The sequence below is a fragment of the Pristiophorus japonicus genome, chromosome 8 (assembly GCF_044704955.1).
Source record: "Pristiophorus japonicus isolate sPriJap1 chromosome 8, sPriJap1.hap1, whole genome shotgun sequence".
Taxonomy (NCBI): domain Eukaryota; kingdom Metazoa; phylum Chordata; class Chondrichthyes; family Pristiophoridae; genus Pristiophorus; species Pristiophorus japonicus.
The window spans coordinates 210,094,997-210,112,034 of record NC_091984.1 but is presented as its reverse complement, the minus strand read 5'-3'; the positions used below and the strand labels follow the sequence as shown (position 1 = coordinate 210,112,034).

Here is a 17,038-nt window from a genome sequence, read left to right as displayed (position 1 = left end):
ACTTAGAATGAAGTAAGCTTTCGCTGCCTAAACTTGCAAAACAGGCGTAAGTGGCTGGTAACGCCCCCTTTTGAAAAAAAATCTGTTCCAAAACAAAACTATTCTAACTCACTAGAATTGGAGCAAACTAAATGCTGAGAACTACAATTTCTAAGATACTCCATTCTAAACTAGTTGCTCCAAAAAAATAGGAGCAACTCAGGCCGAAACTTGAGCCTAATGTGTTTACATTACTGGAGTGCTGTAGGTGCGTTAGTGATGCATGTGCATGTTCGCATGAAACCTGCAACTCAGTGGCCCTGATTACTATTAAATGCTTGTTGATGCTATTCAGTTAATAATAGCTCTCTCCCCTACCAGCCAAAGCTGAGAAGAGAGAAAAATGGTGGGAAAGGTGCTCCAAGTTTCAGGGAAGTAGCAGGCAGGATGTAGGAAATGTACATAGCACTAATGGGAAGTGTAAAAAAGTGTTCCCCAGCAATAAACTGGAGAAGCCTTTTTTAGAATTCCTCTACCAATACAATTTGACCACCCAATGATGCAACTGGACTTCAAGCACTACCGGCAAGTCATGAAAGCCATTATAAGAAACTAAGGTCTGTGGCACATAAAGCTAAGGAATGTAGCTTCCGTCACTGTGATTGATCCTTGCATTCAGAGCCACCCCCAATGTTGGATCACGGCTCAGAGTCCACTTGTCATGGTGGAGAAGAAGGGGCTGGCAACAAGTCATAAGCTCAATTTTAGAAGCTCGAAGACAGTGCCTTTATTTTGAAGATGGACCTGGTAGATTTCAGAAGAATGCATCCACCTTGGGAGAGCAAGCTTACAGGACTCTATCAGAAGTAAAATGAAAAGGAATGTTTAATAGCGTAAGAAATGCTCAAGGTTAGTCAGAGGAAGTGTTATGTCTATGTCTTTTAGATTGATTTATTGTAACGGGCCAAAGTGATGGACATATGCAGGTACACATGCCACCAATGGTGGGAAGACTGAATAGCAAGTATTACAATGTTACCTATTAAAAGTAATAGAAGCAGGCATATTGTCACACTTCATAACGTGTCTGCTGTGGCTTAGTGGGTAGAAGGTTGTGTGTTCAAGTCCCACTCCAGGGTCTTGAGCACCATAAATCTAAGCTGACACTCCAGTGCAGTGCTGAGGGATGAGACATTAAACCATCTGCTCTCTCTCGGGTGGATGTAAAAGATCCTATAGCACTATTTCAAAAGAAGAGCAGAGGAGTTATCCCCAGTGTCCTGGCCAATATTTCTCCCTCAATCATCGTAACAAAAACAGATTATCTGGTCATTATCACATTGCTGTTTGTGGGACTTTGCTGTGTGCAAATCGGCTGCCGTGTTTCTCACATTACAACAGTGACTACACTCCAAAAATACTTCATTGGCTGTAAAGCGCTTTGAAACGTCCGGTAGTCATGAAAGGCGCTTTATAAATGCAAGTCTTTCTTTCTTTAAGATGCTCCTAATGTCACAACAGCATTATTAAATTGTGACAAGAAGTATGGTAAACAAGAATGAGGAGATGGATATAAACATTTTGTATTAAAAAATTGTGTTGATAAATAAGTGTCTATGTAGTGTATGCAAGCAGTTTATTTCTTCATAAAGCTAACATCTCAGACTAGACGGCTCACAAGAGTCAGGTGCAATTTATTTATTGGAAAAATTGCAACTGCAACTTTTTGCATTTATATGGGCAAGAGGTAAATATTGAACATTAAGGTGTCTGGAGCAGGGAAAGCACCTGAAGACATGTTTGGAGGCATGTTGTTTTGAAGACAAGGATAGATATAGCAAGGCAAAGTGATTTTCAAAGAGTTGATAAGGCAGGTCATAACCAAATAATAGTGGACTGGGTGGGGTGAGAAAGGAACAAGCAGTCAGACGAATGCAGACTGAGACTTGTGAGAGATTTGGAAATAAAGATTTTGAAGCCAATTCACTGGGGCACAGGGAGTCAATAGACCTGGATGGCGGCAACAGGGTTTTGTGTGGGGAGGATGTCAGCAGCAGAGTTCCAGATGTGCTTGAGTTTTTGTGGAAGTGGGAAAACGGACGAGGATATTTGGGAAAATCGATCTTTGAGTTGATGTTGGGGGGCATGGACAAGAGTTCTGATAGTGCAAGGGGTATAAATGGACAATGGAAGTGGAAGATAGTGATCTGAATGAGCTGCCACAAACTCAATCCTTTAGTATAATCAATCTTTCACTGTAAACACAATCACACATCAATGTCATTTAGCATATGGGCAGTACAGTCAGATTAAAATACAAACCAAGTTGAATAAATCCACCCTATAACATTAAATTTATATACTAGAGAAAAACAGATATTGTTAAACAGTTTCAAGTAATCTAAATCATTTGATTCAGGCAACTGGGAAAGCAAATCAAGCTTTAATCTCAGTTTAAGCCCTTCAATTAGTTTACTAGTTTGGTCTTCTAAAGTGATACCTTATCAACAATGAAACAATTCAGTTGGTGCTAACAAGATTTGAACAGATCATATTTTAATAAACTTAACTCTTACCACCAGTGAAAACAACTTAACTCTTGCCATCATTGGAAACATTTACAGCAGTAGATAAACTTATTTTTCTTAAAATGATGTTGAGACTGGCAACGGGAAAAACAGTCCAGCGGTTATTATTTTAATTAAATTAATCTTAGGGCTCAATTAAAAATCTGTTTAGCAACTTCAGCAAAGAAAAAACTTCAAAACAGGAAATATCACTTTGTACTCATGCCATCTTATTTTGGTAAAACTACTGGTATATTTCATTCCTAAGGTCAGCTACAAATGTATCACTAACGTCTATGTATGTAGGAACTACCAGCACACAAAGCCCTAGTTTCATTCATGCCTTAGATTAAGGGCACCGTTTTACCATGAAATACAACATCTGTCACAAATCTAGTTATGTTGGACATGATTTGGTTGTTTAATTTCTTCTGAAAACAGCACCAATGCACCCTCTGGTGGAGAGCACTAAATGTTACACTTTAATCTGGAAATAGTGGATGGAACATGTTGACATTTTTGTTCCAATTATGCACATTTTAAAATAGGTATCATTTTTATCATAGTCCTCACTGTTCTTTTTAAATAATATCCTTAATTGCATTGATTCCTGATTCAATTATTACCTTTTCTGTAGAGCCAAACGTTTTACTGCTACGAAGGAAAATAATTCACATACCCATTGATTCCATAGCCGTATCAATGACCTTGCCAAAGAAGTATGGAGCCACTATCTGTGAAAGACAGGAGACAACTAGTGCCAGCATCCCACCAACACAAAGCAACACTTCCTATTGAACAGAAAAAGAAAACATTTTAGTTATTCTAATTATAAATATGATACATATATGGCAATTTCATACTGGTACTTCTGAAATAAGGAGACATTTAATTTAAGTTTACCTAAATTGAGAATAATTGGTTTTAGACGTGGGATAGGGGCAGAGAAGATCAGTTGGGGCTCATTAGGTACTTTAACTGCTTTAGTAATAGAAACTTGAAAATGATGTAAAATGTAATGCATGTTAAGTCATTTATGGGGCGATTTTCCCGCATACTTTAGGCGCTGAAGAGCCTCTGAGGTGGCCAAGATGGGGTTTTAAGCTGAAACGCTGGTTTAGTAGAAGATGCCACCTTGGTAAAGGGGATTCAAACTTGCGTTAGGAACAGCTGCCAGAGGATCGTTAAGCAGAAAATTGTCACTTAACTTGCCTGTCAGTGCTCATTTTGGTGGTTAGCACTTGAATTAATACTCAATAACCGGTCTGTCCTCTTCCCTTGCTCCCCGAACCATCCTTAAACGTTCTGTTGTGCGTCAGCCAGCACACTCCACACTTTGGGCCCAAGTTTGTCCCCAAGGTTAAAACGGCGCATCTCCATGTGGTATGTCGACTTTTTAAGAACAGAAACGGCGTCTATTATTTACCTTGTATTCTCCCCTCTGTCCGGTCGATCCAGGCCCTTGGCGCAGCGCAGCAGAACGCGTGGAATGCAGAGCCAGGTCCCGGCGCTGAAAACAGTACCGGGACCTCCGCACAAGCACACTAGAGTGTGCGCGCATGTGCAGTAGTTCCTCGCCCGAGGCTGCGTGGGAGGGGCCCGAAGCACAACACCCCTAGCCCTGGCCGAATGGGCTCACCAGGCGAAGATCGGACTTGGGCCTCCCTCCCTCCTGTTCAGCTCCCGCTCTCACCCCGCCGCCCCTACCCCAGTTCAGCTCCCATTTCCGCCCCCCTCTCCCCTCCCTCCCCCCTTCCCCCCCCCCCTTCCCCCCTACCCCAGTTCAGCTCCCGTTTCCGCCCCCCTCTCCCCTCCCTCCCCCCTTCCCTCCCCTCCCTCCCCCCTTCCCCTCCCTTCCCCTCTTTCCCCCCCCTCTCCCCCCTCCAGTTCAACCGTTCCCCCTCCTCCCCCTCCTTTCCCCCCCGCCCCGCCTGAAGTCTTCAGCCCGCCTTCCTCTCGTCGGCGGGGCCCGTTCAGCCTCCCCCTCTCCTCCCCTTGCCGACCCCTCGCCTCTCGCCCTCTTTTCGCCCCCTCCTCCTCTTCCTCCTCCACCTCTTCCCCCGCCCACTCCTCCTCCACCCCCCTCCTCTTCCTCCTCCTCCACCCCCCTTCCTCCTCTTTCCGCCCCCACCTCCTCCTCCTCTTCCCACTCTTCCTCCCCCTCCTCATCTTCCTCCCCCCCTCCTCCCCCTCTTCGCCCCTCCCACTCTTCCTCCTCATCTTCCTCCCCCCTCCACCTTCCCCCTCCTCCTCCTTCTTCCCCACCCTCCTCCTCCCCCTTCTCTCCCTCTCCTCCTCTTCCCCCCCTCCTCCTCTTCCCCCTTCTCTCCCTCTCCTCCTCTTCCCCCCCTCCTCCTCTTCCCCTCTTCCCCCCCCCTCCTCCTCCTCCTCCTCCTCCCTCACCTCCCCCCATCGCAGAGAGACAGAGAGACAGAGAGACAGAGAGACAGAGAGACAGAGAGACAGAGAGACAGAGAGACAGACTGGGGGGGGGGGGGCGTCCCAGCACGCTGTTGGAGGGCTCCCGGTGCTGCAATCGGTGAGTAGAAATGTAATTTTTTTATTTATTGATTTTTTTTTATTTTTAATTTTGTAATTTTTTTTGATTGGCTGATTTATTGATTTAGTTATCATTTATTATTGATGATGGCTCTTTATTTGTAAAAGTGAAATGTTTAATGTTTGTAAACTTCCCTCCACCCCCCGCCACTCCTCATTCCCTACGCATGATTTATAAGTGTAGGCAAAGTTTTTCTGAGCGTACAAAAATCTACACTTACTCCATTCTAAGTTAGTTTGGAGTAAGTTTTCGCTGCCTAAACTTGCAAAACAGGTGTAAGTGGCTGGACATGCCCCCTTTTGAAAAACAATCTATTCTAACATGGAACTATTCTAACTCACTAGAACTGGAGCAAACTAAATGCCGAGAATTGCAATTTCTAAGATGCTCCATTCTAAACTAGTTGCTCCAAAAAAATAGGAGCAACTCAGGCCGAAACTTGAGCCCTTTCAGTGGAAGTGGGTGCGTGGAGGCTACATATACTGCTCCACGAAAATTGCTGCTAATCAACACGAGTGCTAAACCCGCAGTTGTTGTTTTCAGTGCCTGCGGGCATGTTTAAATCAGGATAATCAGCAATTAGCCTGAAAACTGCGTGCTAAATCCACATTTTCAAACAACCATTTCTTATTAACCCGGCACTCATTTTGTGCCTGTTTTCACCCTTCGGCCAGAATATTTTTCCTGAATTTTAACTGTTATATATAAAAGATTGAATTTTATTAAAGAACAAGCTCGAGGGTTTGAATGGCCTACTCCTGTTCCTATATAGTTAATTATACTTTTTGCATAACATCTACTACTAGCATTCTATTATATTAAGTAACAATCCAAGTACACCTATTCTAATAACTGGAATTCCAATTGCTGTAATTAAATACAGGTGGAGCAAGAGGAACTGGCACTTGAAGACAAGACTTAATGTTTAGCAATAGATCTATATTGGGGGTGAATTTCTGTAGAGGTCCTGTCACTCTCCCACATTAACTTCAGTGGACGATCCACGGAAACCCTGGGAAAAGATTTAAATACCGTTGGACTTTCTATGGGATTTCTACCAAAGTCAACACCAGGAGAACCCCCCTTAATACTTTAATCAAAGAGTTTTTAGTATCGTAGTTAAGGCAAGTGATTCATTAGTGCTCAGAAACCGGGATTTCCACTGCCTCTTTTACAAAGTCGCAGTATTTGGGGAGCACTTCATGCTGAACACAGCAAGTGTAGAAATTCACAGGATTTGTTGCAGAAAGGCATATCCATCAAATCACTTTCTTAATTCATTAAAATGCAGTACGATTTTAATCTAAACATTGAAGTTTGGAGTACCTTAAAGCCTGGTATTCATGATGAATTATCAAAGGGCATTACTTTTGAACGACTCTAGGTTTGAGAAATAGGAATACAGATGTGACATCTAAAATCCAGCGTTCTGGAATCCAGGCCGATCCGTGGCGGGGTCGTCCGGAAACCGGAAAATGTTCCGCTATCCAGACTCCCCCGCCTGACCTCCCCATCTCCTTCAGCGCACCCCCTACTCCCCCCCCCCCCAAACCACCCACCCCCCATCGGTTCTTCCCTCCCACCCCCGACAACCTCGGCCCAACCACCCCTTGGTTCTTTCTCCCCCGCCTCCCCACCACCACACAGCCTCGGCCGCCCAACCGACCCTCTCCCGGACTCAGCCGCCCGATCTGCCCTCCCTACCTCGGCCCATGCAAAGACATTCCGAAATCTAGAAATACCCGGAAACCGGAACAGCCTCGGTCCTGAGGTTTCCGGATTACGGACGTCACACCTGTACATCTCTAATATGTAACCTAAAATAAATTCTGACCGGTCATGTGAAATGACCTATCGAGAAGACATGAGAGTAAACAATACTCACATTTTTAGCCAACGAGAAAAGGCGCCCAAGATCAGCTTTATTTTTTTGGTCCCTTTCTTCTTCAATGCTGTGCACAATACGAAAGATCTGCAGCCTTCTCAGGAACCTGAGGCGGAAATTCATAATTTGTCAGCAATAAGAAAGGACTGTGCCAATAGCTACCAACTGTAGTAACTAGAAATACAAACAGCTCAGATTCCCAACAATACATTCCCTCAGATATGGAATACATGGAGGGATCTCCTTTTTCCAACTGCCCCACTCTGTCATCCTACTTAGAACCAATGATAAATTTTAAAAACTGCTCTTAAAATTGTTCTAATTTTGAAAAAAATGGGAAAAGTAAACTTGCATTTATATACCACATTAGCATCTCTCTCAAAACGTTCCAAATCTCTTCATATACAATTAGTTATTTTGGCATGCAGACATTGTCCTTAACTTCACTAACATAGCAGCCATTTTATATACAGCAAGATCCCACAAATAGCAATGAATTGACCGACTAGTTAATCTATTTTTGGTGGCGTTGGTTGAGGGAACAATGCAGGCCAGGACACAACGATTTTCCTGCTCTTAGTACTTCGGGAACTTCAACATCTAACAAAGGATAACAATGTAGCACTCCCTCAGTATGCCAGTCTAGATTTCAAGCTGAAATGAGATTTGAATCCACAGCTTTGACTACCTGAGCCAACTTAACACTTGAATCAACCTAGATAAAGTGTTTCTACATACGAACCAATATTTTAACATTAATCTTCATCACAGCATAGCCATTCTAGTTCCCTTCATATACATTTTTTGCAGTTTCATCTGATCATTTTGCCTGGTAATACTGCAATTAAATATTTAAAGTGTGTCCAGACCATGACAAAAAGCTCATAAGACATTGGGTCAAAAATGAAACTGGTAGTTATTGCGAGTGCAACATAACTAAAAACAGGAGCTTAGCAGGGTTTTCAACCATTTCAGTGTCATTGGTAATGTACACATTAATGTACACATAATTTCTCATTCATTATTGCTAATTATTGTTCAATGTGATGTTCTGACTAAGAAATAATCACAAGAGTCCATTACCTGTTACAAAAAATACAAAAGGGGAATTCGATCAGGCTGAAGACCAGTGTAGAAATACAAACAATCTTGAAGGTTAGGTGCATCTGTCAATGGGGAAACAAAGTTTGCTTTAAAACAAATTAGGTTTACATAATCACAGACATTAAAGAGAGTTTAAACCTCACCTACAGAAACAGTGTTATCCTACATAAAATAAATCATGGTCAACATATTGCCTGGTGGCGGTGACAAGACTGTACACAAAGGGATGACATGTAGCTTATCATCTTGACATTGACAAACCATCCAATTTTGGGTTTGAGAAAAGAACAGTGGAACCTGTCTTTCTAGACCAAATGTTCTGCTAAGAAAAAGTGGGTTCTCAAAACACATTGTCCCTCATTGGAGGGACACTGCATGAAGCAAGAGACCTACCAGCCTGTATATTACTGTTGCATAAAACAGATGGTCTCATTAGAGTCCTTAATGGCCAGATTACAGTGTGTAATATATAAAATACACAGAAGTCGTCCAAGTCAATCCTTTTTTTTTGCCAAGAAATGTCAGGTTGGCTAGCCAATGTCAGACTTTAATAATGAAATTGTGTTATTCAAACTAAAGTGATATTGGGTTTTATTTCCCTGCTTGCCGCAGGGAAACTGTAAACTGTGTGTGTGTGTATATACTATCCATTAAATCATAAAGGAACAAAACCACTTCTAGACTTTTCTTTGCACGATTTGCTAGACCGATGTAGGGTGGATTTAAAATTACATTTGGGCCCAAGACAAGGCAAATGACTAGCATGACAACTGTCTCATTTTACTTCCTATGCAAGAGTTTATGGAATAAACTGGCAGCCAGTGCAATGGATACTGGCTCAAGCTGATGCATGAAAAAAGGAATTGGATCAATATGGGCTTGGGGTTACAACGATCAAATTGATTAATCTCCAAACAACAGGGAGCCTTTTTCATTCCTACCTTTTCTTCAGTTCATACATTCACACGTTCTTGCTCACAATTACCTAAAATATGTAGCACTGTATGTTAAGCAGTTAAATAAGGAATTCTGCAACTGCCCTTATAAACACAGGTTCAATCTGCAGGGTTAACAAATTAATAGGTGAAACAGAAATATTTACCTCTTTATAACTCCGTGTTACCATAACTGTAATTCCTTTGGCCATGGTATATGCAACCCAGAGACCGGAAATTATAAAGCTGATCAGGTGCAGCAGCTCTCTTTTCCTTTTAAGGCTGGAATTATTAAGATCATCAATCTGTTTAAGGGCAACAGACTCCATCGTCAGGTAAATAACTATAAGAATGCAGGTTTTCATTGTGCAAAACGCCGCAAGGTCAAAAGTTGACTTCCAGAAGCACCACTTAAGAACATCATTTTCCAAGTAGTGAGATCGACCACCTAAGAAACGTCAATTTCAATAAACAAAATGAAAGGATAAAAAAATAAAGCGTAGAGAAAGTGAACTGAAATCCAACGCCACAAAACATTAGCAGTTGAAACAACCCAAAATAATCGGCGATTATTCTTTTAACAAAAATGCATGAGATTCCATTTTTTTTTTTAAATCACAGCTGTAACTTCTACATCAGTCCACTCGGGTTTTAATGATGTATATTCAGATTTACTCCTGCACTATTGGCATTCATGGACATTACCTGAAATTATCCACAGCTGTTTTTCCCCTCATTTTTAAATTTATACCTAACGAAAAACTGATTCCCATTTTATTCAAAGAAATTCAGAGCCAAGTAGATTCAACACAAAATGTGTTATAATTTGGGTAAGACGTTTTGGTGTGCAAGACTTTTCTCCAGTAAATTATGCCACATTTTCCCGATGAGCTAACTGAACATTTGTCACATTCATAACCTTGTTACCTAAATCTAAGTTTTATGAAAATGCAATTCTAGGTCAGACAACTGTTCAAAATGTCTTCCCCCTCCCCCTCACCCCCACCCTGCCAATTTTCTCCCCTTTCAACACCTTGTGCTGCATTATGGTTCCAGCACATCGCCCAAGTGGCTAAGCTTCATGTGTGAGTATAATTAGCAGGATACTTGTCTGTAACTCATCTCAGCCAATTCAGTTCCAGTCCTCATCTGACATCTACACACAGGGAACACTAGATACCATTCTGCAAAAGGCAGCTCCCCCCTGTCCCCATCCCCCTTTCCCTCGCCCAGGGCACCAAGGCAAAATGTAGCCATTGCCACATCAGATGAGATTAACTAACTCAGCACAGATTTGATATTGAACTTGGAACCTGCTTTTAATCACATAACTACCACAGAGCTTCATTGTAAAACTTATTGGTAACTGTTGAAATGTTAGATTCTGGAAATGGGTAATGTACTACTAGTCCCAAATTTCATCATCATCCAGCTCTGACCCAGAGGCAGGCACCATCAGCAAGAACACGTCATCACGTCCAACCCTATTTAATTAGGCATTAGTAACTTTGTCCCGCATTGCTTTATCACACCCATGAGCTCTGGAAGGATCCATCTCAGCAGTTGGCGAAGCTATGAATTTTGTAGTTCAATATCCACGCATTTGCCTCATCATAACAAGGGATATAACATAACCCATGAGAATTTGCATTCACTTTGAAATTGCACTGTAGTATGCCAACACCAATTAAAAGGTTATTTAGAGGAGGGGTTGCTGGTAGATTTCTTATAAATTTACTCAACATTTAAAACACTGGAAACATTTAAAACATTGGAAAATGTTGCATTTTTCCTGACTTGAGGTACAGTCCTTTTTTTTCCCCCATTTGATAAAATATCATGCCTCAAATTTCACTAACTCATATTACTCAACATTACTCCTATTACTCAAAATATGCATAATTTTAATTGTCTTTCTAACAGAGTAATATAAAACTGATCTTGAAATCAATTACTTCATATTGTCAACAATTATAAAGAGAAATGCATTACCTAAAATCCAGAGTATGATTGTAGATATTCCATCCATAAACAGAATAACATTAATAAGAGGGATGAATCTAACAGCTGGCAATCTGTAATAATAAATACTGTCATGTGCCATTCTTCTCCCAGTCTCTTTATTCTTCTAGATGAAATAATCACACAAGCCTGGAACAATGAGGCAATATAAATCTCAATATTGTGCAATTTAAATAAAAGGTTTCTCAATTTAGAAGCAAAACATTAGTTTCAGATGTAAATATAAATTATACACGCACACATTTTGTTGTTCAAGGACACTATGAAGACCAAAGCAAACAGCCATTACCCTTCATTTGTTCTCAAGTTCAGCAATGTTGACCTATGCAAGTCAACCTGGCGAATGCAGTAAAATTTGCATCCAAATGCAATACAGGTTTATCTCAGTGACAAAATTCTACATTACAACAAATCACTATATTGAGACTATAATTTGAAGGGCTGCATTTTTGTTGATAGATTGATTGCTTGCTATAGTATGAACATACGAACAAAGACAGACAGGTAAAGACCATCTGGTCCATCAAGTCTGTCCCACACAACTGAGATACCTTGTGTATCACAACATATACACTCCACCCACCCGAAACCATGTGATTACCTGGGAGAAACAAAAAAAGAGATTTAAAAACACAGGCCAATTTGGGAAACAAAATCTGGGAAATTCCTCTCCGACCCATCTAGGTGATCGAAACTAGTCCAGGAGATCACTCTGGTCTTGAAAACCTTAGAAATAATCCATATCTAAAGCATTGTTTTATGGACAATGGAACCAATTTGCAAACTGAAGAGCTTGGAAAGTCAAAGCTCATTTCAAACCTGATGCTAATTTGAAGCATATTTCAAACACTTTGTTACTATAGCAATTAGTTTGGCAATGGAAAGAACCATAGTCCTACAGATGGCACATGCAACAATTCTGAATACTGCTTTGTAGATGGAATTTCAATACCACATTCTCTTTGGAGAGGCAGAATCTGCACATGATCCTAAGCAAATCTTTTGTAATGAAACCAAAAATGCCATAGAAACATGGTGGATCTTCTACAAGAGCTTGAAGCTTGTTTGCTTAATGTATGAGACCAGATCAGAAATGACCATTTAATGGAGCAAAAGGCACAAGGTCAGAGATATACATGTCAAAAAGGTCCAATCTTGCAGACACTCATGAATCATGACATAAATGAACATTTGTCAATACCTTTAGGACCAAAATTAAAAGAAGCTTTCATAACTTCAGGACTGCACAAAGCATTTTATAGCCAATTAAGTACTTTTTAAAGTGTAGTCACTACTGTGATGTAGGAAACACAGCAACCAATTAGCACATAGCAAGGTCCCACAAACAGCAATGTGATAATGGCCAGGAAATCTGTTTTAGTAATGTTGGTTGAGGGGTAAATATTGGCCAGGACACTGGGAAGAACTCCCCTGGCCTCTTCTGCGAAAAAGTATTGAGTGATCTTTTACATCCACCAGATAGGGCAGACCACACCTCGGTTTATCATCTCATCTGAAAGACGGCACCTTCAACAGTGTAGCGCTCCCTCAGTTCTGCACTGGAGTGTCAGCAGAAAGTTTTATAGGTTGACATTATCACCACATGACTTGAACTATGAATAAGCAAATGTGGAATCCTAGGGATAGTAATTTAAAGCACTAACCCAATTATCTTTGGCACAGTCAATCAAATCTTTCACAATTTATGCCCAAGTAGATGAACTTCTATTGAAGTTGCAACTTCAGAACAGATATTTAGTAAGGTAGATGCAATATTAAACTGAAATATTTTGAGGCAACATTGTTAGATTTTCACATGACAACATATCAATGATTCAAGTTGTTGAGTATATTCAAGGCCGAGATCGCTAGATTTTTGGACACCAAGGGAATCAAGGCATATGGAGGAATAGGGTAGGAAAGTGGAGTTGAGGTAGATGATCAGCCACGATCATATTAAATGGCGGAGCAGGCTCGAGGGGCCGTATGACCTACTCCTGCTCCTGCTCCTATTTCTTATATTCTTATGAACTTGTGCTAGCGTTTATTCCTTCTGCAAGCTACTAATTGAATTTAATAATTCTGCATTTGAAGAATCCTTTGCTACAAATAGCAGCTTGTGAATATTTTTAAAAATTGACTGTCTGCAGACTTTTCATAACTCGTGTGTTTTGCAGAACAAAATGAAGGCCTTTTGTGAACATATAGAAGAACCAAAACTTAATTCTGAGCTACGGATTATGGAAAACAGGAAACCCCTGCTCACATCTGGAAGAATACAGAAGATGGAAAAAGGTGATTTAAAAAAAAATAGGCAAGCACACAATGGACATAAAAACATAAGAACATAAGAAATAAGAGTAGGAGTAGGCCATTCGGCTCCTCGAGCCTGCTCCACCATTCTGATCTGATCTTGTCCTCAATGCCACTTTCCTGCCTGTTCCCCATAACCATCGACTCCTCTATAGTTCAAGAATCTGTCTATCTCAACCTTGAATGTATTCAATGACCCAGCCACCAAAGCTGTCTGGGGCAGAGAATTCCAAAGATTCACAACCCTCTTCTCCTCTTCTCCTAAATGGGCGATCCCTTATTCTGAAACTATGCCCCCTAGTTTTAGATTCCCTCACAAGGGGAAACATCCTCTCAGCATCTACCCTGTCAAGCCCCCTCAGAATCTTATATGCATCAATAAGATCACCTCTCATTCTTCTGAACTCCAATGAGTATAAACCCAACCTACTCAACTTATCTTCATAAGTCAACTCCTTCATCTCAGGAATCAAACTAGTGAACCTTCTCTGAACTGCCTCCAATGCAAGTATATCCCTCCTTAAATAAGGAGACTAAAACTGTACGCAGTACTCCAGGTGTAGTCTCACCAACACCCTGTACAGTTGTGGCAGGACTCTCTACTTTTATACTCCACCCCCCTTGCAATAAAGGCCAACATTCCATTTGCCTTCCTGATTACTTGCTGTACCTGCATGCTAGCGTTTTGTGTTTCATGTACAAGGGCCCCCAGATCCCTCTGTACCACAGTATTTTGTAATCTCTCCCCATTTAAATAATAATTTGCTTTTTTATTTTTCCTACCAAAGTGGAGAACCTCACATTTTCCCACATTATACTCCATCTGCCAAATTTTTGCCCACTCACTTAGCCTGTCTATATCCCTTTGCAGAATGTGTGTGTCCTCCTCGCAACTTGCTTTCCCACCTATCTTTGTAACACTCTAGATGTGGTCTCACCTACATTATATTACAACAGTGACTACACTTCAAAAAGTACTTCATTGGCTATGAAGTGCTTTGGGACGTCCAGTGGTCATGAAAGGCGCTATATAAATGCAAATCTTTCATTTTATTGAATTGCGATCCTTACCTATTGACATGCCATCCATCTCTACGATTAGCAAGACCTCCTTGATCACTATCTGTTGCATATGTAAGGCATCATACTTTAAGCAGCTCTATCCTCTAAACCTTCAAAAAAATTCATGTTTCTTATTCTACCACGATTAGGAAGGAGAAAACTGAATTCAAGAATAGACTCTCCATGGATGGTATACTCCAACATTTCACTGTTACGTCAGCTCCAGCAATCCTGGGAATGCACTACAGAAGTGATCGAAAATAAAAGGTGTGGAGTACAATACATTGCAAAGGAAACCTGCAAACACAAAGCTCAATAAAGTTTCAAGATTTGACACGTCAAACTTAGTTTTTTTTTAAAAAAGCACTGTAGGAAAATTTCTAAAATATCAAAACAATTACCTGAAAATATATTATAAATCAAGCAAGCTGAAAAAGTGAGGCAATAGACAATACAGAATAGTGTAAAACAGGAGAAACCGTTGCCCATGTTAGGCATTTTCAGTTTGCCATTTCTCTTTCTGAAGCAGCTCCCTTCTGTTTTATCTATTTCTTGTTTAAAAAAAAGGATTAAACTGAGAGAAGCACTTATAAAACCATTTATATTCTTGGCTTAAAAAGATCTTTATTTTCAGTTTTTCACCAAGTTATTATTTGTGTATACAGACAGTATGATCACCAAGAAAACACAGGATAATTAAAAGGGTGGGGGAGGGGAAGGGGTAGTTAGATTCTGGGCTGCATATTGTGCAGTGTATCTTGTGAAAACAGTGAACTGCCTTGGGGATTTGCTTCCACCTCCAAATCCTCTCATTGCTCTTGGATGTAACTTGGCTGTTGTTGTTTGCACCTTTCCAATACAGATGTTGCCTGCATCAGATAATGTGGCCAAAACTATTGTGTGTGTTTTCTCACTAAGGGAAATATCAGTCTTGTACTTATACTTGTATTTCATATTTCTCACCATGCAATCTGTAACTAGCTGGTACTCTTTCCAATTTCATCTCACACCATAGAAATAGAAGAAAACACAAATACCTAAACAACCTAAATCGTATTGCTGTCACACCTTCATCAAGGTATGTCCAGCTAATCTTAGCTCCAATATTTTTTTTTTAAACTGATATGCGTTTTGGATTTATTAATCACTGGGCCCAGTTTTTGAACCTCTATCTTTTTTAATACCAGTTGCTATTTGTTAACCAATACACATCAGGAATTCTGCTTCTAATATTATGCTTCACATATGCACAATTCTAAAAATCAGTTCCTGCCTATTGAGCTCTACTTGGAGTGAAGTTTTCCATTTATCGTAGAGATGGATGTGATGTCAATAGGCAAGGATCACAATTCAATAAAATGAAAGATTTGCATTTATATAGAGCTTTTTACGACCACCGGAGGTCCCAAAGCACTTTACAGCCAATGAAGTACTTTTTGAAGCGTAGTCACTGTTGTAAAGTAAGAATGATGGATAAAGATCATTTGTTAAAATATAAATTGAAGAAAGGCTTATGGCATCTGTTTGGATAACATCCCCCCAGGATTTCAAATCTTATCAGTTTTTATTATAGAGACAAAAACACTGGGTTCTCTAGTATCTAATGACAGTTCCAAAAACATTTATCTAGCCTTACGCTCTAAAATAATTCCAAACAGAGTCTTGAGCCGAAGATTCACATTTTGAAATATGTACTTTTGAATATCATTCAGCACAGGACAACGCCAGCCATGAATGATGCTCAATTAATATTGGTCCTTCACCATTACATCGTAAACATCTTCACCGAATAGTTAACAGTTCCCACTCCTTGAAACGTTTGCACTTGCTGAGTCAGCACACTTGCTTACTCATCAATAACGAACATTGGTACCAGGGCTGCTTGGAGAAGCTGCATTTAGTCTCCACACAATGTTGTGCATTGAACCAGCTCGCCACACACGTGATGAAGCTACAGAGAAAAAAAAAATGCCTTTAATATCTTTACAAAAAAAGAATGCAATTAACACAAAAAAAAAGTGGGATGAAGGGGAATAAATAAACCATCAGACGCCGGGGTGAGAGAAGCTCGAGTTTTCCCCACAGGATGCTGCTGTCATTTACCTGTCCTCACTGGCTGGGCTAGCTCCCAGGGACTCGCCCGTAATAATAAATAATTCAGTGTCAAGCGCACAGCATCAGCCGGCCCCACTCCCGCAATCATCAGGTCGCAGCTGGAAGGAAAAGGAGCGACTGGGGGTTGGCTCACACACACTCCCCCTCCCTCCCTCGCCGGCCCGCAGCGCTCTGCACCAAGCTCTCCGCTCTCGACCAATCCGGGGCCCCGGCCAGGTGAACCGGAAGTCCCGCCTCCCCGCCGCACGCGCCGGCCATGGGCACAGATGCAATGGTGTTGGCTCGCCCCCTCACCCTGGGCTCTGCAGGTGATGCTGGCGCCCGGCGCCCCGCGCCCCCCCCCCCCTGCCTGAACTCTGCAGGTGATGCTGGCTCAGCCCACCCGAGCACTGCATGCAGACCTGAATGCAACCTCTTCTGTGCATTTCACATTTCCACCATCTGCAGTTTTTAAAATGTAATTCATTATTTGAACTTGGAGAGACAATGGTGTATT

The 17,038-nt window shown here is 41.1% G+C and overlaps 1 protein-coding gene across 3 annotated transcripts in view; it reads right to left on the bottom strand.

The window, feature by feature from the left end:
- Positions 1–16,670, bottom strand: part of LOC139268297 (uncharacterized) — a 176,307-nt gene extending 159,637 nt beyond the window's left edge. Inside the window, exons 1-7 of one of the 3 annotated variants that reach the window (XM_070886358.1) lie at positions 16,531–16,670; positions 16,278–16,378; positions 11,023–11,181; positions 9,198–9,478; positions 8,075–8,157; positions 6,992–7,097; positions 3,226–3,337 (exon numbers count right to left, since the gene is read on the bottom strand). In XM_070886358.1, coding sequence (XP_070742459.1) covers positions 3,226–3,337; positions 6,992–7,097; positions 8,075–8,157; positions 9,198–9,478; positions 11,023–11,134 — 694 coding nt within the window. In that variant the 5' untranslated portion in view covers positions 11,135–11,181; positions 16,278–16,378; positions 16,531–16,670. Of the gene's footprint in view, positions 1–3,225; positions 3,338–6,991; positions 7,098–8,074; positions 8,158–9,197; positions 9,479–11,022; positions 11,182–14,436; positions 14,462–16,277; positions 16,379–16,530 lie in introns of those variants that run through there. The other 2 variants (XM_070886359.1, XM_070886360.1) reach the window with 2 other exon arrangements.
- Between the last annotated feature and the right edge of the window lie 368 nt (positions 16,671–17,038).